The following is a 25716-nucleotide window of genomic DNA, read 5'->3' as shown; positions in this document are numbered from 1 at the left end:
AGTCGGACAGTTTGGACGCTTTCGGGACATCATGATCGGTTGTCCGGAAATGTGTCCAAGTCGGTTGGAAACAAGGCTTCCAAATTAGATTTGACCGAATCAGATGTTGTTCGGAGTATTTCTGGACGGCATCATAATCAACCCCTTAGAGAATGCTGAAGGGTGTAGTTCTGAATTCATATTCTTTCACAGACACCTTAGAAGCAGTCCTTGGTTCAGTGGGTTATTGTCCAAATCGAGAAGCCGTTGAGAAAAAAATATTAGGTAGAACAGAAATTGAGGGGATGGAACAGAAGGAACGAAGCTAGAGAGAGAAATACAGACAATAGGAGGCACAACTTTGAAAGCTTCTTCTCCAAGTATGTTAGACTAAGAGTGTGACTACGTAAATGAACAAGAGATACTGAAAATTCAAGGTGAAACCAGGTTCGCTTCCAGATTACCATCTACACCTCTTGCCAGTATATGAAGATTAAACTAGCAAACCAGCTCTGAAGGTCTTGTAAATATTTTATGCATACACTGAAAATATATGCAGCATAGTGCTTTAACCATGATGCGGAGGCTCTCTTGAGTCATTTTCTCCTTATCTTCAGTGTTCGTCTTTCCTTACCACCGGGGCAACATTTGCCTTTGTGTTCACAAGTCTTGCACACCTTGCTACACATTAGACTGGAATAGATCACAAAGTGATATCAAAAGGAGGAGAAATATAATTTACTATTCAATATTTGCTGTAGAAGAGGCTGAAGAATACTAATGCACAAGATTGGTGTCATGGTTTTTCATTATGTCAGCCCCACTCAGGATGAAGTCATGGTTGGAGGTTGGTTTCCACCAAAGCTGCCCAGTGGTGTGTGACTTGTTTTTCAGTCTGGTGCCAGAGGGAGTGTGGTGTCTCTGACCAGCACAGATCAGAGCTGTGCTCCTTAAGGGTTTTGGATGAAACGGAGGGTGATGGTTCTGATATCCAAGGACGTGAACTTCACTGTGTTCAATGAGTGTGCCGTGCTTGTCCCTACCAAGGTTGTTCGTCTCTACTTTCAGACGTAGCCCAGAATTTCATGCTGCTGTGCGAATGTCTGATTTTGTCTAGCCAATGCCTATCGAGTGATTTGTTCAGCTCAGTGTTAAGTGCCCAACACTCTTAAGCAGATTAGACTTCTCTTGGCGGGATTCCAGCTTTAGGAGAAAGCTCTGGTAATTGTTTGTGATCTTGCATGCGAATGCATAATAGGAGTCCTGTGCCAGTGACTTAGGCTGGGAGCAGCGAGGGTCGGTGTGGATTTCAGATGTCGGATACAAATTAAGTTAGGTGGATAGATTGCATGTTTATAGTGCCATGCCCAATAGGCACTGAAGGTCACAATGTGGTTTGATGTTTATTAGGTGGTGATCAACGCACAGAGGAAGTCTTGAAAATACGACTTCACTAATGTCAAACACAAAAATTACTCTGCGACCTTGTCTTGTCAGCTGATGGAAGGGGTTTGCTATAAAAACCCAAGCATTGTTGTGTTCCACTGTCCTGTGAGCCTGGTCATCAAGACATTGGATCTGCTTAGGGAACAAGTCCTTACAGCTATCAGTGGTCATGCAGATGAGGCCCACCACACCAGGTTACCCCTGCTCCTTTACAGCTACAGAGTGGTTGTAGTTCTGCCCAGAACATTGTCTGTACACAGGGGCGGCTCTAGGCTCATGGTGGCCCTGGGCAGTGAGCGTAGGTATCGGGCCCCCGAAGAGGGGGTCCGGGCGGGGCAGAGCGCAGAGGCCAGTTAAGAGGGGGGGAGTCAGGGTGTTTGGAAGTGGAACAGAGCCGGAGGCCCCCAAATCCCTGCCAGGGGCGGCCACGCAAATATGTATCCATCCTCAGAGGATTATTATATTAAGGATATATATTGGTGTGGGGGCCCCTGGGGTTTAGTGGCCCTGTGTAGGTGCACAGCTTGCACATGCCTAAGGACGCCCCTGCTGTACAGTGCTTTGTTAATGGTGCACGGACCTTCTTGACACATCCGTGCATGCACTCAGAGGGCATCGAGAATAGTCCAGGCCTTATGTGTGGATCACTGGGATAAACATGCAGGGGACATCCCTCAACACATCAGTCCATGGATTCAGAACACACCGGGAATAGGGTGGGCTTCACATGTTGGTGCACTATGATGAAGAAGCCGGGAGCATTCCACAGGCACAACATATCCAGAGCACATCGGGCACAGATAGATAGGGTGGCCGTCATGTTGGAGCACCTTTAATTGTTAGTAGGGAGTATCCCACTAACACATTGGTGCATGTGTCCGTAACACATTGGGACTAATTCACAAAGGAAAAATTACAATTTGGAGTAAGCTTACACTTACTGTGTTACCTTTGCTGCTTTTTGGTATTCCCAAATTATGAGTGTAATTTACTACAAGTAATTTTACTAGCAGTAAATTACACTTGTAGGGCCTGATTCACAATGGTAAATGTACACTTTTGTGTAAGTGTAAGTTTGCTGTTTTTTTGCTATTCACAAACTTCGATTTTTATGGTAAGTTTACAACTGCAGAGACTCCACAGTCAGGGCGGAGAAAAACTTTTACCTTTGTGAATCTTGCCCATTGGGTAAAGTGCGACTCTCACGTGTCGGTGCACTATGATGAAGCAGGAAACATCCCACAGACACATCAGTGCATGTATCCATAACACTGAAAAGAAACTGATCTTATCTCTCAAAGTGACTGAAGGTGAGCTGGTACAGGGGTTTAAGGGCAGACCAGTGAATCTACTCAGAAAGAATTGGGAGTTGGTATGGTGCGAGCTTTCTGTCTAGGTGCAATCTGAAGAAAAAGTGGAGAACACTGAATACATCTAAAGCAAAGGTGAAAAAAGATTGAGAGGACGGAAGCGAGGAGTCATTGCAAACTATCTGTACTTGCTGTGACTATGAGAGTACTGTTTTTATCTACATTGCTTCATACAGTGGGTAAGTGTGCCCCTGATATTTATTTAAATTATCTCTAGCATGAAAATTATCACAGTGGATGTTACTTAAGCAGCTTTAGAGAGAAAGGAGGAGGGTAAACAATCTTGCAATATGTAGGCTACAGGTTAGTACAGCGGCGGCGGCACATAACGCACAGTGGGGCAAGGCGGGGGCAAGGTGGGGTGGGAGTAGGGGGAGGTCGACAGACGACGGAATAGGTATAATTAAATTCATAAATAATACCTATTCTGTGTCTTTCGACTTCAAGCCCCTTCCGCGCCCTGCCTCACCTCGCTTACCTGTGCAGGCCGTGGCTGGGTTAGTCATATAACCAGGACCACTGGAATTATGTGGCAGGGGAGCACCAAATTATGTGGCAGGAAAAGGCAAATTATGCAGCATAATGTGCCACTTTTTTGATATTACTTCTTTATTTTGTCATTGTTATTCATGGGAATACCATCCGAACAAATATTTCACCTCATTAGTAGCAGTTTAACAACCAAATACAGGAATAAGCAACTGAAAGATGACCAGTTAACCTTTGCAAAAGGCCTTCCACTGCACACAAATACATATTGCCACAATTTTAGTAACTTTTGATCCGTTTGAACTAGAAACATTTTTTTCTTGCTAAAAACTGCAGATTATGTAGCAGATGAAATATTATGTGGCAAGTCCATAACCATGCGGGGGGGGGGGAAGCCCTGGCTGCGGAATCACATAATTCCAGTGGCCCTGCATGGAACATATTTACATTACAGAACAAACCAAGCACACATTGGTTTCAATTCTATATCACAGATAAAGAACAGTCACCACCAGCTAAGGGAACATGTCTATATTTATGGCCTCATTTGTTTAAAAGACATTAATCTATGCACTGCACTTTGGCCTATGCCTCCATCTTTAACTGTAATGGTATGTTCCAGTCATCTGACTGTCAGTGGGTACATTCAGACCTGTCCCTCAGCACACTGCTCAAGGGTCATCTTTCATTGGAAAGGAATGCCCTGATGAAGCAGCTACGTTTTCTTCTTGTCAGCCTTAAAAAATAGCCCAGTGCATCAGGAAAGATCTGGCTGCTCCTGCTCACCAGGGAGGTGGCGGGGTTTGGACCTTCATGCGTCTCTCAACAGCACAGCAGGAGAGCGCCGCCGCGACGTCTGAAGCTGTGACCTTGAGGGGCCCGAACATTATTTGAAAAAAGTACAGTTGAAGCTGTGTCTTGCCAAGGAGTGCACCTCCTGGGCCTTCACAGCGGAACGTGCGCGTCCCTGCCGCCATTTTCAATTTTCAGCATTCTGCTGCCATGTCTATGAGCAGGCGCGCAACACCCATTGGGCTCACGGGGCTTCAGCCCCCCCCCGTCGTGTGTGTCAGCCCGGCGGAGACAGCTTCGCGGGCTGGCGAGCATCTCATTGCAACCGCACTCGAGTACTTAACAGGTCTTTAAAAGACCATTTACTTGCAAATTAGGCTTTTGTTGTGTGTTAACCCCTTCTGACAGCCACTCTGTCCGTGGTTGGAAGAATTAGCCCCCCCCTGAAATATTTTTCAGCCCCCCCTGAAATTTGGCTCTAGTTGCCCGCCTGTCTATGAGCCTTGGTGGTTAGACATTCAGGCTGGTAACTCGTACCTACTGCATCCAGGAATGCTGCCAGCAGAGCTTTAAGTGGGATGAAAAAACTGGGGAGACTCTCAAAGGGGCGTGGTGAATGTAATTAAGGGAGTGGCTTAAAACACGTAAACTAAAAATCTGTGCTAAGCATAGTGTGCCGCCCGACTTGTATTTTGCTGTTTCTGTCATTGCATCCAGATATATGATACAACAAGTAACATCATACCTACAAGAAGTCAGGACTATTGGCTTTGCCATTGGTTGTTAGTTGCATAAGATATATAAGCAGCAACTATGGCTAGTATATAATAGTGAAAAAAAAGCTTCCATTGAAAGCCTGGGTGACACCATGACAATATTGCTACTCCTGAGTTTCAAAAAGAGAAGGGAAATACAGAGAGAAAATGACTCTCTTTAAAGGATTTCCCTTTCTCTACAATGCTCACCTGGCATGACGTCATGCCGTAACTTCTCCACTAGTGAGAAGTGAGCACACGCACACGCACATCTATGTGCCTACTGTCACTGCAGCCCAGAAAAAAACGGACCACCTGTGCCAGGCTACAAAACAGAGCCTGAAAGAGACCCGTTTTGATGCCACCTTTAGAAAAAACGGCCGGCGTTCAGCACCGGTGAGACCCGGCCCACTTAAAGCCCTGACTGCCAGGATATTTTAGCTCTGAAATGTGCTTGTTGAAGGACTGGCTCAAAGAAATTCCCCTACTGTCCTGTTTTTCCTCTATGGCGGTGCATTTGATTTATCCCCCCTTTTAAGTCATCGTTCATGCTACATAAAAAGGGAAAGCCTCATCAAGAACCGTGTCAATCACTTTATAATAGCATAATGGCCTGACCTTTCGCCCGCGTTCCATTAAAAAGTGAGGTCAGGTCAGTCTATTGTATTAAGTACACTATCCCGTGACAGAACTTTGATTTATATACCAGTTAATAGGAAACCACATGCCCTAAGCATCTTTGTGCCACAGAAGTGCCTCACACGCTGACTTCATGTCTCCTCCGCCTCTCTGCGGCTGGCAGTTCGTCTTGTCCGTTTGAGGTCCCACGCTGTGCAGCCGGCTTCCAAGCAGGCACAATAACAGCGCAGAGAATGAGAGTGAATGGGGGGAACGGGTCCCGCGGAGAAGCTGTGCACAGTCTGCAGGCGTAACAACGCGCAGTTTGTTGTCCCGCCACATGGGGGCGCAGTTTGTAAACTTGATTGTACTGCGTGAGCGAGGTCATTGAAATGATATTACAACATGGTAAGAGAAAAAACACAATACAAAAATAACTCTAATAGACAGCGGGCGTTGCCTTAATGTGCTCAACGCAGTCTTTGAGTTTCACGCAGGGACATTATACACGCACCATCTGCTACACAATAGTCTTTGCACACTAAAAAAATAACTGTCACAGTAGATGCTAGGAGATATACATTAAGACAACTTAACAATTGTGTGTTTTTTTGGGTTGGTTGGAAGGCTTGAATGTCCTTATCCCGCGAGGATGCTCAAAAACAGGAAACGCCTGCCGTGGAAGACATTAACGCTATGACAACCTTTAAGAAAACAAAATAACATGAATGAAGCATCGTTTTGGGATGCTCTTTTGCTTTTAGGCCATGGTCCTGCATGTAGGGTGACGGGGGTGGAGGGCGCGGGGTAAGGGGGCATTTGTGGATAGCCTGGCAGTCCACGCAGAACATGCACACCTGTTAGTTTCTGTCATGTACATGGGTTCATAAACATCTAATCACATACAGAATGCGCCAAAATTACTTTCTAGTAGCAAAGGAGTCTAACGTTTAAACAACGTAATATGAGGTCAGAAGTGTACGTTGTGAACATTTATAAAATGTACTTCATGTGATCCACTGAGGTCTCCTCCATCCAGTTCACCACTGTCACTTCCGGCATGATATACCCATCTACCACAAGATGCTTACTTAGACTCACTATTTCTTCATTGCTCATTGAACTCAGCATTTAGAAGCCAGCCACCTATGTTAACTGCATTGTAATAGCAGACCTGGTTTTTAAACACGAACTTTTTATTTTGAAATAAGTGAAGCGATTTGACTAATTTACCAAGCAAGGAGCCAAACCTGTATGATATATTTATTTTTATAATATATATTTTTTTCAGCAAAAAATGCATCTGAGATAATCTTGTTATAATATTAAGTGACTATACAAATCTCAGCACACGCTGGGTGTACACTTTAAATCAAACAGTTAATAAATACAGAAACACGAAATGCGTAAACAAGAGACGAACAAGAATAAAGAAAAGAAAAAATTCCCGAGAACGGACAAATTACTTGGCTCTATATGCATTTATTGACTGCTTGATTTAAAGTGTATACTCGAATCAGTGTGTGCTGAGAGATTTGTGCAGTCATTGTCCGATTTGCATAATCAGTTTCGGGGGATTAGGGTGAATCAATTCCCCCTCCTACAGCACCACACGTAAGGATTGTACACCAGAACACCGGATACTTTTAGTGCATTGGTCCCTGAGCACCATTGCTCGTCTAATCACCCATTATAATATTGAGTGCTCACATTTATCATCCACGTGGTCATAAACAACATTTCCCTCTTGCTTCCAGTGAAGCCACTCATATGATGATCATGATGATGATGATGATGATGATGATGAGGATGACCTTTGACTTTGAGAGCACATCATCAGATGTGCGGTGTTGAAGCAGAGGTGCAGGGCAGTCTGTTTACAATTGGACCTGTGACTGAGAAGGTGATGGTTGACGCAAAGGCGGAGCGCATGACCTGTGACGTAATCGCAGCTGTGCGTGGAGCTCACGTTTCTTACAGCAGCACCTACACCAGCAGAAAACTCACATTACCTCCTAATAAGCCTTCCTCACCACCTGAGTTGCACAGTGAGCTTCAGCTCCACAACAGAATCCTCCAAGCAATTTTAGGCTCCAGTCCTCCCATCCCTCCCCAACATGGCCGACCACCTTCACCCTTAACCCTGTAAAAGAGGAGGCATGACTCACACCACCCCACTTCCTGCTTATTTTGTTCTGCACTGCAGACTCTTTTGTCTGACATTTCCTTTAATAACTTGGGGGCCGCGGCTACTTCAGGGGGGCGTTGCTATTCTGGCATGGTGCCAGGTCTGGCTGCTTCATTGGAAGGCCGAATCAGTAGAGAAGTCCCTTCTGATGAAGATCCCTTTTTCAGGGGCTAAACTGTTTGGCTCTCCCCTGGAGGAGATGGTGAAGAAATCGCCAGAGGATAGGAAGCTGTTGGCTCCAATCCATCCTTCGAGGGGGAGGTTCTTTGGCACCAAGAGGGCCTTCTACCCTTCTTCTGCTCCTAGTGGGAGCTTTCCTGTTCGGGGGAGTGCCCCTTTCTCCCATAAGGCCCGGTCTCAGCAGTTGGATGGTGGTTCTGTCCCCTCGTCAAAGTCCTGATTTTTCTTGGGGCCCTGCGGGTCGGCCTCCTGTGAGGGGTTGATTGTTGACTTTCGTGGAGACTTGGGAAGGGCCAGTCTCTAACCCGTAGGTCCTGCGAATTGTCAGGGAGGGTTACTCGATTGTCTTCTACTCTCCACCCCCAAAATCTTTTGGTCACAATCCTTTGCCATCAGCTGCGCTAAAGAGGGAGGCACTTTTGGCGGGTGTTCAGGATCTTCTTGAGAAAGGGACCATACGCCCTTTTCCGGCCTGTCAAAGGGGTCAAGGGGTACACTCCATTCTTTTTCTGGTACGGAAGTTTTCCTGGGACGTCCGTCCTGTGCTAGATTTGAAAAGGGTGAACACTTTTGTCCCTCATGTTAAGTTTAAGATGCTGTCTTTGCAAGATATGCTTCCCTTACTGGTTCAGGGGGACAGGGTGGCTTCCTTGGATCTACTTGATGCCTACCTCTATATGCCCATTCACCCTGCATACGAGTGGTTCCTCAGGTTTTGTGTGGGGCCCGAGTATTTCCAATTCCAGGTACTGCCATTTGGTTTGTCTTCTGCCCAGATGGTCTTCACTAACGTACTGACTCCCTTGGTTGGGCTCATCCATAGGGAGGGAATCAGGTATTCCCGTACCTTCATGACTGGCTGATTTCTGCCTCTTCTTTTTCCAAGGGGACTCTTCATGTCCAGAGGGTCTGCGAGATTCTGGAGTGGTACAGTTTCTTGATCCACCACAAATAGTCTCATCTGATTCCCAACCAGGACTTGGTGTTTATCATGGGTCACCTGTACATGGTCATGGGGCTGGTGTTTTTGCTGGCCATCAGGAGGGCAACCTTGAGGAGGGACCTGGCTTGTCTGCTGGCATTGGATACTTGGTGCATCAGTGGTTGAGGTGCAGACTTTGATATCGGGGGCAATACATTTCCTGCTGTATGCTCATTTACATCTGCACCCATTGGTGAACTATCTTCCGCCGTCCCATTGGTCCCCTTGGTCCCCTTGGTCCCCTTGTTCCGCTGCTTACAATCTGCCAGTGGTAGTGTCCCCTCAAATTCGGATCATCCTGGATTGGTGGATGGTGGAGTCCAATCTGACCAGGGGTCTTCCTTTTCAGGTGTCCCTCTCCCGGGTGGTAATGACGGATGCCAGCCAGTTGGGCTTGGAAGCGATGGATTTCTGGTCTGAGGAGGGTCTCTGGGGTCGCCTGCAGGCTGGTTGCTCGTCCAACATCCGGGAGCTGAAGGCAGTTCAGATGGCTTGTCTGGAGTTTGTGTCGGTCCTTCGGGGGCATCATGTTCGGTCCGGACAGACAATAAGGTTGTGATGTTCATGGACCACTATTGTGTAGTGTTGGATGGTCCTGCTGCTGGGGAGTTTGCTGAGGGTATTCTATAGGCTGGTTCTGCCAGCACTTGATTGACACTCCGTCTGTTGGGAGTCTGTTTTTCCCTCTGTTTTGTTTGGATTAAAAACTTGGTGTTTGCCTCAACCTTTGGTCTGTGTTTTTTTGTTGGTGACCGTTAAGCCGCTTGGCTTTGGTATATGCTCACTGTGTAACTCAGGTGGCGAGGAAGACTTACGAGGAGGTAACGTCCCGGTTACTTAACGGTAATATTCATCACTCCGAGTATAGTCTTCCTTGTCACATGAGTTCCCATCCCGCCCTCCCTGTTTGACTATTGGCTTCATGTGGTTGCTTACAGGGCTTGGTAGTTGTACAGGAAGTGGGGTGGGTCGTGCCTCCTCTTGTTCTGTGTCACGGGTGAAGGTGGTCAGCCATATTGGGAAGGGATGGGAGGACTGGAGCGTAAAATTGCTTGGAGGGTTCTGTTGTGGAGCTGAAGCTCACTATGTTACTCATGTGGCGAGGATACTATACTCGGAGTAATGAAGATTACCGGTAAGTAACCGGGGCAGGACTGGTTTAGGTGAAAAAGGTGAAACTGTGCCTTTAAATATACGCACCCGCATGTGGTTTTACCCTTTGGGGTTAAAAGGGGAGGAAAGACTGAGGTTATTGACGTTTCTCTTCACGCACTTTCTTTCATTCGAACACCGTTGAATACCAAGGTTGTGGCAACAGGGCTGCATGCCAGGGGCCTCTGCTGAATGACTTTACAACTCCCATCACGGCATGAGGATTTCACATTTCTTTCAGCCTGGCAACGGAATATAAACCCGGAGGACCGCATTACCCAGTGTTAGTACAACTGGGATGTTGCTCACGTTCAGGAAATGATTCTCTTCAACAGTAAGTTTCGGAACTAAGAGAAAGAAGGTGTGTTTGACACATCTTCGAGGACATTTGCAGTCTAAGGATTTTCGACAGGCCTTCTGCATGTACGTGTACCGTGAACAGAAGGAGTCCGAGCCTCAGAGGCGAGGTACAATGCTCAAGGTGGAGCATGCGCAGTTTGTACATGTTCTTGATTGAGACTTACACATTTTCGTTAAATCATAATCGTGTTATTGGACATGGTGCGCAACTTACGCCTTGCACAGAATGAACGTGGACTTGTATGCAAATTGTTAATGTGCAGGTGGTGCAACCGTCGGCTACTAATGGGTGATATTCAAAGACGAAACGCACACAGCTATCATGCACTTAAGAAAGTCCCTACTTTATTTAAACGCTCTCCTGTTTTGGCAACAAAAAAAAAGAATGAAAGCCTTCTGCACGTAGGACACCATTACATCTGTCTGTGAAATACAAGGTTTGTGTCTGCTTGGAAAAGTAGTATTTTGTGAGAAGCCAAACACGTAGCAAGCTATATTGATCCTTTTCGTGAATATCCTAATTACACGTGGGCCTGTGTGGTTTTTTGTTTTTTTTTAGTGTGGGGTTTCCTAAACTTCTTTGCTATTCCTTGCATCTCATTGGAGTGCTGCAATTTTGTATAAGTCAATAGGGGTTTTATGCTCTGCTTTTCTCTGAACCTAATGTGCCAGGGCAGGTAGTGCACATGTGCAACATACAAACATACCTTGCAAACTTATTCTTACTTTGTGAATCTGTCGCGTTGTGTGAGTTTGCAAAAAAAGAAAACAAAACATTGTCTTGGCAAGCCCATCTAACAACATTGAAAAGTTTTGTGAATCGGTCTAATGTTTTTGTAGTATTCTCTTTACTAGGTCTGGAATACTTGGACTATGTATTGTGTAATAGCATTCCATTTGCTGCGCAGCACCTGCTTATAATTAATAAACTACAACATCAAATCTTTATTGTGTGTGATATTGCTTACTACCGTTTTCATATCAGAACTACAGTATGGGTGGCGGGGCAGAGTACGGATGAAAACTCAGGACATGGCTTTGCATCTGGGCACCATTGGCTTTATTACTTCTGATATGTCCTGACTACTAGTGGTCTTGGCCCTGTGCTCACTCCAACTTACATTCAAAATCCGGTTCTGGTGTGCAGTGCTTAATTAGTAATGGCCAGGGCCCAAAGTTTTTCTCAGAGTACCGTGACCAGAGCTTTTGATGTCGGGGTGCCGAATACAGGGCTCATACCTCTTTAATTCACCACCAGATATTTCCTATCCCTTGAGCTCACTCTTTCGTTCGTTTTTATCCCTGCTTTCCATCTTTGTCACTGTTTTTCCATCTTTTTCTTCCTACTCATTTCCTCCTTCTGTGTTTTTCTCTCTCCTGGTCTGTGTCAAAGTCTCATGAGGAAAAATAAGTGTCAGTCCTCAAAAATAAGTGTCTGTGAGAGTGTGAGTCCCACCTACAACAGCTCAAATTATGCACTGACGGTGCGGTAAGCAGGGTCGTCAATGCATCTTTCATACAGTGCTGCACTAAGGCACGAATGTGTCAAGGCACCACCAGAATTTACTATATTCATGGATGACGTCAGAATAACTTTATCAGGATATGTGATAAGTTGGAAGCTATCAATCCCCATCGCCGCTGTTAGTTTGTTATTCTTGTCATCACACCAAGGGTGTTGCAGCATCTGGTGGGTTCATGTCCAGATGATGAATAATTAATAAACATTTCCAAAACAGAAATGATTTCTTTTGGCCAGTACAGAACATGATAAAGAACACTTAAATGAGCCGAAAAGTGGTGGATAAAGGACATAATTATGACCATCTTAATGTGAGGGTTGCAGCAAGAAAGAAATGAAGACATAGCAAAATAAATAGCCTCCAGCCTGGCGTGACTGTACCCCATTCTAGTCACTATGTGCATTGGCGCCTCAGGGAAGAAAACATGCCCAATTACAGGACATAACTGTAATATGGACACACAGAGCGGGGTGAGTTCAAAACGCTTATTCCAGTAAAGAAGAGCGGCTTAACATCCACCTCGTGGCTCTTCTCTCCACAGCCAACAGTCACCACTAGAATCTTATCCTCCCAACACTCTACACATAGCAAACACTACAATAACCCATTAGGAAATGTTGGGTTTCTCCATGACCTGTTTAACTCATTGGAGGATAAGGTCATTGGAGAGTGGGGGCCCTATTTACAGTGGTACATTTCTAGAATCGCAGGTTTATGAATTGTGTAGGTTTACAATTGCCTGATTCAGAGAACTCTCAGGCATTAATGTAAGGTCCCTGCAAGGTGAAAAAATATATGCAGTTCACCTCAGTTTTTGGCGTGCGCCTGCTTTTCCTAACCTTATGTGCATGGGGTCTCCACATTGCGCAGGGTAGGGAAATTAGACAACATGTAAAAATATACACATATCTACATACTGTTTTTCGTCCAACATAATTGTCACATCTTGCCCCATGTACCTTGTATATCAATGGAGAACATTGGTGCACTGTCTCACGTTTACTGCACCCGGACATCCAGATGTAAGTTTGAAAGGGCAGGTATGAGTGTAAAAGGGGTTGCAAATATTTGTGGTGTTCCAAATGGTTCTGCTTGTAAAAAATTACTCACCTCATTTGCTCTGGATTTCCCCTTGAGATGCCCACTAATCTTATTCTAGATTCCACTTACAAATGCAGAAAATTATTATAGATATATCTAATTTTATATCTATATTTTTATCTTTTTAAATCTATATCAAAATACCTGTGTGTGTGTGTGTATATATATATATATATGAAGTAATCGCCTCCTCTCAATGAAAGAAGCAGGAGCCTCAGCGGGGAATTCAGTGGCAGAGCCTTTAATGACAAATGAATGGCGAATGCATTTCGGTCGGTGTGGCCTCATCAGCGCCTACGGTGGTGGAAACGGAAGTCCTGGCGCTCTGCAGTTCAAGTGCACCCACTCGCGCTGGATAAATGCGAATGTAAGCTCCGCCCCTCAGCCAAAGGATCCTCAGGTGATGATGCGTAGGGTCCGATTGAATCTTTGGACTCCATTGCCCAGGATGCAGCAGTGGCTCCCAGGTGAGTAGTGCTGGGGGACGGTATTGGTGAAATCCAATAAAATAGCTGTGGTAGAGGTGCTCTGCACAGCGTTCATCCCGTAAAATGAAATGAAAGGTCCCGCCTAGAGTCCCCAAGACCCCATCAACCATAAGTCCGAGCAAAAATAATAGCGTGAGCAGGAGGTGCATACAACCCGCCCTGGCTGAGAACAATGTCTCGCTGTAACGCTGCAAATCCTTGGACTGCCGGCGAGTCTGGAGAGATTCAGAAAATGAAGAAACACGCAGTGCCAAGGCAAAAATCCAGAATCTCCAGGCCACTTGTGATGGGGGGGTTCCTGAAATGCGCCTCTGGAAAGCGCGCGGTTATATGAAGTAATCGCCTCCTCTCAATGAAAGAAGCAGGAGCCTCAGCGGGGAATTCAGTGGCAGAGCCTTTAATGACAAATGAATGGCGAATGCATTTCGGCTGGTGTGGCCTCATCAGCGCCTACGGTGGTGGAAACAGAAGTCCTGGCGCTCTGCAGTTCAAGTGCACCCACTCGCGCTGGATAAATGCGAATGTAAGCTCCGCCCCTCAGCCAAAGGATCCTCAGGTGATGATGCGTAGGGTCCGATTGAATCTTTGGACTCCATTGCCCAGGATGCAGCAGTGGCTCCCAGGTGAGTAGTGCTGGGGGACTGTATTGGTGAAATCCAATAAAATAGCTGTGGTAGAGGTGCTCTGCACAGCGTTCATCCCGTAAAATGAAATGAAAGGTCCCGCCTAGAGTCCCCAAGACCCCATCAACCATAAGTCCGAGCAAAAATAATAGCGTGAGCAGGAGGTGCATACAACCCGCCCTGGCTGAGAACAATGTCTCGCTGTAACGCTGCAAATCCTTGGACTGCCGGCGAGTCTGGAGAGATTCAGAAAATGAAGAAACACGCAGTGCCAAGGCAAAAATCCAGAATCTCCAGGCCACTTGTGATGGGGGGGTTCCTGAAACGCGCCTCTGGAAAGCGCGCGGTTATATGAAGTAATCGCCTCCTCTCAATGAAAGAAGCAGGAGCCTCAGCGGGGAATTCAGTGGCAGAGCCCTTAATGACAAATGAATGGCGAATGCATTTCGGCCGGTGTGGCCTCATCAGCGCCTACGGTGGTGGAAACGGAAGTCCTGGCGCTCTGCAGTTCAAGTGCACCCACTCGCGCTGGATAAATGCGAATGTAAGCTCCGCCCCTCAGCCAAAGGATCCTCAGGTGATGATGCGTAGGGTCCGATTGAATCTTTGGACTCCATTGCCCAGGATGCAGCAGTGGCTCCCAGGTGAGTAGTGCTGGGGGACGGTATTGGTGAAATCCAATAAAATAGCTGTGGTAGAGGTGCTCTGCACAGCGTTCATCCCGTAAAATGAAATGAAAGGTCCCGCCTAGAGTCCCCAAGACCCCATCAACCATAAGTCCAAGCAAAAATAATAGCGTGAGCAGGAGGTGCATACAACCCGCCCTGGCTGAGAACAATGTCTCGCTGTAACGCTGCAAATCCTTGGACTGCCGGCGAGTCTGGAGAGATTCAGAAAATGAAGAAACACGCAGTGCCAAGGCAAAAATCCAGAATCTCCAGGCCACTTGTGATGGGGGGGTTCCTGAAACGTGCCTCTGGAAAGCGCGCGGTTATATGAAGTAATCGCCTCCTCTCAATGAAAGAAGCAGGAGCCTCAGCGGGGAATTCAGTGGCAGAGCCTTTAATGACAAATGAATGGCGAATGCATTTCGGCCGGTGTGGCCTCATCAGCGCCTACGGTGGTGGAAACGGAAGTCCTAGCGCTCTGCAGTTCAAGTGCACCCACTCGTGCTGGATAAATGCGAATGTAAGCTCCGCCCCTCAGCCAAAGGATCCTCAGGTGATGATGCGTAGGGTCCGATTGAATCTTTGGACTCCATTGCCCAGGATGCAGCAGTGGCTCCCAGGTGAGTAGTGCTGGGGGACGGTATTGGTGAAATCCAATAAAATAGCTGTGGTAGAGGTGCTCTGCACAGCGTTCATCCCGTAAAATGAAATGAAAGGTCCCGCCTAGAGTCCCCAAGACCCCATCAACCATAAGTCCGAGCAAAAATAATAGCGTGAGCAGGAGGTGCATACAACCCGCCCTGGCTGAGAACAATGTCTCGCTGTAACGCTGCAAATCCTTGGACTGCCGGCGAGTCTGGAGAGATTCAGAAAATGAAGAAACACGCAGTGCCAAGGCAAAAATCCAGAATCTCCAGGCCACTTGTGATGGGGGGGTTCCTGAAACGCGCCTCTGGAAAGCGCACGGTTATATGAAGTAATCGCCTCCTCTCAATGAAAGAAGCAGGAGCCTCAGCGGGGAATTCAGTGGCAGAGCCTTTAATGACAAATGAATGGCGAATGCATTTCGGCCGGTGTGGCCTCATCAGCGCCTACGGTGGTGGAAACGGAAGTCCTGGCGCTCTGCAGTTCAAGTGCACCCACTCGCGCTGGATAAATGCGAATGTAAGCTCCGCCCCTCAGCCAAAGGATCCTCAGGTGATGATGCGTAGGGTCCGATTGAATCTTTGGACTCCATTGCCCAGGATGCAGCAGTGGCTCCCAGGTGAGTAGTGCTGGGGGACGGTATTGGTGAAATCCAATAAAATAGCTGTGGTAGAGGTGCTCTGCACAGCGTTCATCCCGTAAAATGAAATGAAAGGTCCCGCCTAGAGTCCCCAAGACCCCATCAACCATAAGTCCGAGCAAAAAAATATATATATATATACACACACACATATACATATATATATATATACATATATATATATATATCTTCAACGTGTAGCATCTTCACATGGCACAAGCAGGGTTCGAGAGAGTTTTTATATATGGGTAAAAACTTTGTCAATAAAGCTTTTCAAATTAGACTTTTACATGTGTGATGAAGATTTCCAGGGGTCATATGCACAAGCTAATGTGACATTTTCAAAAGACACTCCATCCAATTCACCTGGCTTTGCAAATGCAGTATAATTTCAGAGAGTACCAAAGTACATCATGGTTCGCAATTGGCTACGTGTGATCTGTTAACAATAGGTGTGATCCTGACAATTCAGCAGCAACTATTAGAAACAGGCGGCTTTGGTATTCAGTTTCTTCAGAAATAATTTACTATAAACCTAAGGGTATATGAGTAAAGTAATTTACATATGTGACTCAGTAAATATGCGATGGTCCTTATATTTTGCGTTCATAGACATTGGACTACATCAACAGATTTAAGGTCTGTCTATTGGAGAGTCAACTTAAGTGGAACCAGCCGCAAGTGACTATTTGTGTGTTTTGTTTCGCAATCTACAGCCAGAGTTAGAATCAGACCTAGAGAGAGTGCACTGAGAGTTTCAAAATGGTCAGAGGTGTTCTACAGGATTGTGCCTGGGATCCCCTCTTATTATCCAGTATACAATCAGTTAGAGGCTTTGTTGAGGGATAGGAGAAAGAGCACCCTCATAGTGGACAGAAAGTCAATGCTTGTATTATGACATGCAAGCAATGCAGTTCTAAGGTCTTGGGCAACTAATGGTTATTAATAACTTGAAAAATAGCTAGTGCTACTTATGGATTGCCTCAAATTAAATACCAACTATTCATAAACTCATTCTTACACTTGTGTATTGATAAAACTAGCAGATGAACTCAGTTGCTACAGGGTAGGAGACTTCAGCTTAACCAACCTTTGGGAAGATTAATTAATTGTGCAATTCAATTAGGAAAACATGATGATCGTACAGAAATGTAAGTGTTTTTCTGTTGTCACCTGAAGAGCAGTAGTTTGAGGGTTCCCAGATATATTATAACTAGTAAGGGGCGACCCCCTCTAAGGAGCTAAGGTCAGGGAGAAGAGGGGAACACCAACGAGAGATATGTAACAAGCTCCCTCACGACCTATATTCCTTTAATCTGTGCAAATAAAATCAATTTATGTGCCACACATAATGACACTTTAATCATGGAATTGTCATCATTTTTTATTCAAAGGTACATGTAATTTTTTTTGTTGCCATTTTCCTATGTTTTATACATACAATACCTTAAAAATATCCATTTACATTTGTATACAGTGTTTTTGTGCATGATTATGTGTAATTCAGCATCATAGAATCAATTGTGATCTATAGTTTTAGAACCCTGTACAGTAATGAGTACTCAACTTTCATCACTTGTCATACTTACTCACTCATACCTAAACCACATTCTCACATCATCCACTATCAACCATTCTTCATATTTGGATCACGGGGAGGCCTAGAACTCGTATGTCTCCAATCCCTACTAGAGATCTAAATCAATAGGGTTTATCAGAAGGTCGATGTGCGTTTCAGTGGGTAGGAAACGAACATTGGACCACCTTCCTCAGGACCATGCCAAATAAGCTGACCGACATACAGGCGGTACGATAGGTATGTTGATGTACCTTCAAATTCAAAGAAGCCACATTGTAAATATGCCACTTTATTTGTGGGTCTAGTTATTCTTCCAGTCTCTATCCTCTGTGTTTGAATTTGGAGCTCCTTATCAATCAATCAATCAATCATGCCATTTGTATAGCGCACTACTCACCCGGGAGGGTCTCAAGGCGCTTGGGGGGAGGGGTATGCTACTGCTCGAACAGCCAGGTCTTGAGTTGTTTCCTGAAGGCGAGATGGTCCTGGGTCAGCCGAAGGTGGATGGGGAGGGAGTTCCAAGTCTTGGCAGCCAGGTAAGAGAAGGATCTTCCTCCGGCGGTGGCTCTTCGGATGCGTGGTACGGCTGCGAGGGCGAGGCTGGTGGACCGTAGCTGGCGGGTGGGCGTGTAGAAGGTCAGGCGGTTGTTAAGGTACTTGGGGCCCAGGTCGTGGAGAGACTTGTGTGCGTGGGTTATATGTTACTTATGTGCTCCTGGGGTGTCTACCTCGGTGGTATAATCTCCACAGTATGGTGACTCTGTTGTATAATAGCTCCGTAATTAAGTGTAAATAAGATCCAGTATAGGTGATAGGGTCTTATCTTCCTCTCTATCGTGGCCTCGCCACGCCAGAAAAAATGCATATGTTTCGTGCCTCTTGTAATGGTCGATGGGTTGCCAGATATAACCAACTCACAAATGGAAGAAAATAGATTCTGCAGACATTTCTTGGGATTATGTCAAAGGTATCCACATTTTCTGTATCTTGAGGAATTTGGCCCTAGTCATTTAGAAAATTACATTAAAAACTGGCACTATTACCTCTATGGATTTCTTTACTTTCTAGATCGGCGGCTCAACTAATTCACAAAGTGATCCTAGAATATATGCATCTGGAGTTTTCTCATTAGTTTCTCTTGTTAAAACATTTCAAGGATGTGTGCAGTGACCATGGTGAACTAAACCCCATATGTCAACATAGAATACACTGGTGTCTGATGACATTTGGGTCAAAAATACCTTCTTACAACGTAGGCACTTATTGAGAGAGTCTAATGAGAATAAAAATCAACTACATGGCCTTTTTTAAATTCTTATCTCAACTTAGGGCTTACAACTATCTCATCTTAATTTCCAGTACATACAATTAAACTTAATTAACAAGATTTAGGAAAGATATTGTGCATTATTCACTGGCCTTTAACTGCATGCGTGAGGCGGCTTTTCCCTCTGTATGCGGCATTTTAAAAATTACCGCGTTACATGACGAGCTGAGCTCGTCATCAGCGTAGGGCAGGTAACGCTGATGACGAGCTGAGCTCGTCATCAGCATGGAAGGGGTTAAAAAAGAGTGGGCTTTTGCTGAACCGGATATGTTATTCTAATGCCGTAACAGTTTGGCACAAATTATAATACGCTATATTTTTGTGAGTTTTATAAATCTACACGAGTCACATATCTTGTGGCTTGCTGCAACAAGAGAACTTTAACTAAGCTAGACATCTTTTCTTAAATTTCTAAATGTTATTCACTCTTCTGATTTGTTATGCTGCTGGTGTTTTTTAATCAAAGCTGTGATCTACCATTAATGATCAGCCGACTTGAGTCAGATTCCTTCTATGTAATGTTTGTGTTTGAAGAATTTTTTAGGTATCATTTTCATTATTTGTTATGAATATTGTTTGTTTTTATATATGTAGGTGTGTGTTTATATGGTTATCTATCATTTTCGTCAAAATTAACTTTTATTTTAGTGAGTATGTATTTAAGAAAGCCTATGCTGCCTTCAGCAAATCAAATTTTGTTTACGTACTGAATAATGTGATTCCTATGTTTTCACGGACACATGATCTTGTTCATATAGTTTGCTATATATTCGTAGATCTTAGGCATTTGATGTTGAATTTGGTGAAAGCTCCTAGATTGTTAAATGATCAAGAATGCTATATTAGAAACATAATATAAGACTAAAACATATGTGTACACTAATTCACTTTTCTAATTGTTATTATGCAGGTGCCAATGCATATCCACTGAGACCTTATCTGCTCACCCCAATAGCCATCCAGAGCACTAGGGCACAAAGTAGGTATAACAATGCTTAGAGTTCAATAAGACCTGCCAATGAGAGTACCTTAAGATGTATGAATCCCAGCATCTGGCTGATCTTATAGACTATCCTTGGGAGACTACACTGTGTCTTTATCCCATTGTCTCTTGTTGCAAATGATTCGCTGTTCGCTAGAGGCAGGATTTTATTATGACTCTTATGTTCTGCTTGTAGCTCCCTTATAGTAGAAGTTCATAGGCATCTCTTCCTTTTTTTTTGCAATACTTTCTATCCCTTTGGATCTTACTTGCATGTTTTTTTCCTTAGTTTACCCTTTCCGCTTGATTTATTTCCTCTTCGGTCCCAAGCCTGCACTTTCTGTAAGACGAATATTGGGGGTTGCACACTTTGCATCTCTTGCTTGCCCTTAATGGCTATGATCACTTTGCACTGCTTCACTTTTAAGAATGCTTATAGCAAGACCTACTCCTTTCCATGAAGCTGTATGATCTTTCCTTAATCTCACCTATGGACGTTGTGTGGTTTATTTAAATTCTATTGATTGCATAAATGCATTGACTGCAAAAATCATTTAGGTGACAGCTATGATGTTACAAATACCCAATTCGTAGATATGAGATGCTTCTTTTCAGACAGTTGTAAATAACACCTTGCACTTTTGCTTTTCACAATTTTACATCTGATTTCTGTGGATTTAGGGGCACATATGTGCTTCAGTTTTAGGCATGGTCACCTCAACAGGATCCTCAACAGCTAAGGATTCTTTTTTTTGGCTGTTGGCGCATCCTTATTAATTATCTGAGCATTCACTCCTGAAGGGGGAGAAATCATGGGGTCATTCTTTCTCTGTTCTAGCTATTATTGCTTTAAATTCTATAGTTGCAATTTTAATTTAATGAATCTAGGGATACAGTTTTGAAAAACGTGTCTAAGCCATGCTAAGTAGAACTGATGCTGGAGCTATGGATTGGAGAAAGCTGCTGAAATATTCTTTTTTTATTCCTAGAGCAAATGTTGAATTGATCTGTGCTTTCTAGTCTGCAAATCTGCCCAATTTCTAGGGACAGGAGGAATTTCCCATTATTGTGGCTTATTCCTTTAGGAAGGCTTAAGTGGAATCTTCCCATTCTGGGCACCACTACAGCCTCCCTTGAATATCTCTTTGTGCTTTCTCTTAGTGTTTAATTTCAGATTGATCATTTTGAAGATTTTTCCAATTTTCATCCAATTTATATCCACTCCTGCCTGTTGTATTACAGGTTTTGTTTTCTGCCAAATGTGTGATATTTTAAATACCTCTCCTTATCTTCAAGATATGGCAAGGTTCTTTGTGGGTCAATATCACATTCAAAATAACTTCTAAACTATCTACATCCTATATTACTCATCTTCAAGGATTCTCGTTTGAAGACTCCACACCTTGTTCTTCGCTCACTCGTTTTATCAGGTATATTCCTCTTCTATCAGCAACAATGTGCAATATCAGGCTTAGCTCTTGATATTTCTTTCCAACTTTCCCAGCCAATTCCAAGATTTCTTGCCTCATCTCCCAATCCTTTGCTGCAGCACTATTACTTCACATATGCTTCCCTGGCTCTGCTGCCTTTTCGGATGCAAGCTACAGGCTGCAGCATTTATTGCCCATGCTGTCACATCCCAGAGGCATGTGGAAGATAAGTTCAACTGTGTTTGTTGATCAAATGTGATGAGATACAATAATAGGATGAGGAGTATTAGAAAACGTATTCTAATGAATGACAACATCGCTATATAGAAATTATCACAGGTTGAAGATTAATTAAAGCCTAAACTGATAAAAAGATCTACAATGTCTTGCTATATAATGCTTGATGAATGGGCATTTGGCTGCTCTCAGGCATAGTTTGGGATTATTAGAGGAGGCAAGGGCACATGTAGATATAAAAATTTCAATATAGTGGATAGACCTCTTAGGCAACGAATACTAATAATGATTTGAGACTTTCATAGGACTAGTTCCGAAAGGGATTTTTAAACCAATATTACAACCTAATCCATTGAAGCATTGTTTAAGTTGCCCAAAACTTTCAATATGTTTTCTTGTTTGATTTCATATTTGTCTATTTTGCCTTCTGCAATAACCCATATAGGTTGTCTATACCAGTTTAATTTCTTTCTGAGACGATTGGTTTGGCAGTCAATATATGAACAGTGCTTTTGACACCTCATGCCTATGTCAACATACCCATAAGTTTTCCAGATAATGTTTGAAGGAAACAAACCAAAGTCTACTTTACTTTTTCTGAGATGTGCACGACTAAGGTCCCTGCTTGGTGGGGATGGATGAGAAAGGCAGACGCATAACATCAAGACCTCTTCCTCACTGAAGCTGAACTTGGCAGACCACACAAAACAGGTTCAAGTACAGGTTGATTTTGAAAAATGCAAAGAGTGAGACAATGAATACTTACATGCGGTAAAGCTAGAATAACAGAGTCTTTGATAGTTAAAATGCTGAGGCAAAAAGGGACAGATGAAATATGCAAAATTTCTTGTCTGAGTCTACATTGCCAAGAGTAGGACATAGCTGAACATTGGCAATGTGTAATGACATAATTTTTGGGTCTGCAAAATTAGTTCTTACCTTGACTAGTACAGTTGACATATATGACTCTTTTTCATACCCCTCGAGTCCGAGCGGATGGAGCTTTAAGCAGATTTGTTTGAGTGTCTTGTTTGTGTAATAGTGTATATATTAGTGACTTGTGTTGCTGCTTCAGTATAGATGACTTCTCCAATGTGCAGGTGATGATTGTTGCATCTTTCAGATGAATGGAGGTGGTCACTTGCAACATTCCCTTAAAGGAACATACCTATTCACAGACTCCAGCCAGAGATGAGGTGCTCGGAGTGGTTTATAAAGTCCTCTCGTGCCGCTGTGCCATTCCAGTGGCAGACTGTGCACAATACAAATGCAAATAACACAACATAACATGGGGGATTTCATCCATTTTTACAGCGGGAGGTTCACAAGTGACAAGTCCTGGTAGCACAAGCAGTGAAAACACTTTCTGCATGAGACAGACAGAAAGTGTTGATAAAGTCACTGGTACAGATTCAGAAGTTGTGAGATTTGGATACTGCTCAGCCATGGAACTGGCGGTGTGATCATGGGTTTATTGTTTTCCTTTCCCTGTGGTTGAGTTCCTTCACTGTGAGTGAGTAAAACAGCAGAGCCTGAATTACTTGGCATTAGACAGTTAATAAAATGTGTCAATTCAGACAAGATATCCATTGAAATCATTCTGAATTATTGAGATAGATTTTATGATTCATATGCTTGTAATAAGCCTGTGTGTGTTCTTGAGTGAACAAAAACTGGCCAACTCGACCGGCCATGGGATCCAAGCTTCACCTCACTGATGAGCCACACCAAGGGTAAAACCAGTCTGAGCTTGCTTGTGTTCCCGCTCAAAAAGAGCGTAGCCTGATAACTTGACCTTAGCGGTTCCTATTGGAAAAGGCCAGGGGCTGATTTACATTTGGTTGCTTCTCTTCTGGGGTTGTACAGTGAAAGAAAAAATGATGTATTGGAATGCAGCCTGGGCAGTTGCCATTAAATGTGACTTTTGTAATAATTCCACTCCACACATTTTGTAGGTTCCATCTCCATTATTAACAGTGACATCAAGCGTTTCTCCACATAAATATTGTATTTAGTTATTTCGCAAATCTTTCAATGACCTCTTTGGTCTTATTTTTAGACGATGGGGTTAGTAAGATGAATCCTCGTGTTACCTACGGTTCAACAAACTGTACCAATGCTGTGCACCTGATGAACTCAGCTATTTGGATGATGGTTAGAACTAAAGGAAAATCCTTTATGAGTAAAAGACCAAAAGAATAAACAAGTCACCTACGTCTCTGATCTAGTTTCCACGGCTAAAACCGAGTTTCCATAATTCTTAGATGTTTTCTGGTGATTTCTTCTTTAATTAATGCTTCTATTACTTTACTTTGTGAATTGCTGAAAGCTTTGACCCCGTTATAGGTCACAGCTTTGGAGTATATAACTATCAAAGGTCTTTTTACTAAAAACAATACGAAATTAAACATTATAAGACCGGTATTTGCTCAAATCAGTAGGCACTTAGGGAAGGAACTACAGGGGGTAAACAACCTTTGCAACGCAACTTTTACCACGCAGTGCCTTTACAACGCAACTTTTACAACGCAAACCATTACAACGCACTAGGATAGGGAATAGGTTTAATGTACTATCCAACACCTTCCCTACTATCCACGGGGACTGGAGTTGGAATAGTAAATTAAACAATTCACTATCCAGCACCCCAAAGCACTATGCATTGTAATGGTATGCATTGTAAAAACCGCGTTGTAAAAGCATGCGATGTAAAAGCATGCGTTGTAATGTCATACATCCCTACAGGGGCAGAAATAGCCATTATTTTGCCAGTGAATCGAAGAAGGTGCTACTGTTTTTAAAGAGTAAAAGTTCAATAAAGGCCCCAAAAATGTGTGTAAACATTCACCGGGCAGAATTGCCTGTTAAACATTAGCCAGGTAAAGCTCTCGTATAGGTCTGCAGTTCCAGTTATGTTGATGGTGTTTATCTTACAGAAAAAGAAAATGTCAATACAAAAAATATATGTGTTTTCTGTCCCCCCAACCACCAGTGCTAATATTTACCCTTTAAAACTGTTACCTAGCAGAAAAGCATCACACTGCAAGCCAATAAAAAATAAAGCAGAAAAGCAACATGCAAATGCACAATGCACATTATAACATAGACATGCATTTTACACCACTTAAATGCACAAAATAGATTAAACATGCGTTTTACATCACCAATTAATATGCTATTCAAACCTGTTCGTGCAAAGCATTTCCCACATGTAATGTGTGTGTTTTGGTTAATACACAACAATCAAAATTAATATATTACTTTATTATGGAGGTGATTGATCTGAATGAGGTACAAACAAAATCTTCTGTATCTCGCTTCATCAACGTCGCTATTCTTTGTTCTCTTGCCTTGAACGTAATTAGGGTTAGTAACACCGAACAGGTGATTACCTCTCTTCTACTAACGAACACGTCTATGATGGTCATAATTTAGTGTTGACTCAGCAGGCTCCCTTTCAATTCTGTGGTCCACATGCAAGACCATGGTTTGAAACCCAGTGCTCTTCTAACTCTTGTTTACCTCTTTCTATGCAGTCCACAACCTCAAGCTCTCTGCATTGACTTATCCAGTGGTACTTGGGCTTATTGGATGGAAAATTTTAGCCCAAAGTTGGGGGCTGCAATGGTTGTTAAAGACTCTCCCTCTGAGATGTAGTCAGAGGCATGAGAGTGACTATTACAAGGGAGAGGGATTTTAACAACTGCTATAGCCTGAGGCAAAATGGCTATAATGCTATTAGATCAATGTTCTAAAAGAAACCGGGATAAACAGAAAGACGAGCATTGGAATGTTGAAGTAGAAGGTGTATACCAACCATTGTAGCCCAGAGGCACTTCATTACCTCTAAACATTCCATTGTTCTAATATATATTAACATCAAGCTTCCTCTCGTAACTGATGACCCGTAACCACTGATAACCCGCAATCACCATCATGTGCTACACTTCAAGGTTTCTGCAGACTGACGCATTAACCATATGGCATTTCATCGTCATTTTCATCTCAAAAGGAGCTCCATTCATGAAGGTGGACTGCCTCCTTTTACTTCACAAGTTTCCTAAATCAGTGTATTCACACGTGCAGCTACACCAAATCTTCCTTATTTGCTATTAAACTGCTTTTGGTGAGCATCAATAGAGAGGTTGCTGCCAAGAAACAG

At 43.7% G+C, this 25716-nt stretch overlaps 1 protein-coding gene across 5 annotated transcripts in view; it reads left to right on the top strand.

Annotated features, from left to right (window-relative positions):
* NTRK2 (neurotrophic receptor tyrosine kinase 2) overlaps window positions 1–25716 on the top strand; it is a 590175-nt gene that overhangs the window by 162458 nt on the left and 402001 nt on the right. For 3 of the 5 annotated variants that reach the window (XM_078675804.1, XM_078675805.1, XM_078675803.1), the window contains one exon: window positions 19816–19884. The exons of the other annotated variants lie outside the window; for them this stretch is intronic. In XM_078675804.1, coding sequence (XP_078531930.1) covers window positions 19816–19884 — 69 coding nt within the window. The remainder of the gene's footprint in view (window positions 1–19815; window positions 19885–25716) is intronic. 5 annotated transcript variants of the gene reach the window in all.

Source organism: Lissotriton helveticus, chromosome 2_1, assembly GCF_964261635.1.
Source record: "Lissotriton helveticus chromosome 2_1, aLisHel1.1, whole genome shotgun sequence".
Classification (NCBI taxonomy): Eukaryota; Metazoa; Chordata; class Amphibia; order Caudata; family Salamandridae; genus Lissotriton; species Lissotriton helveticus.
This window is presented reverse-complemented; position numbering and strand designations above follow the sequence as displayed.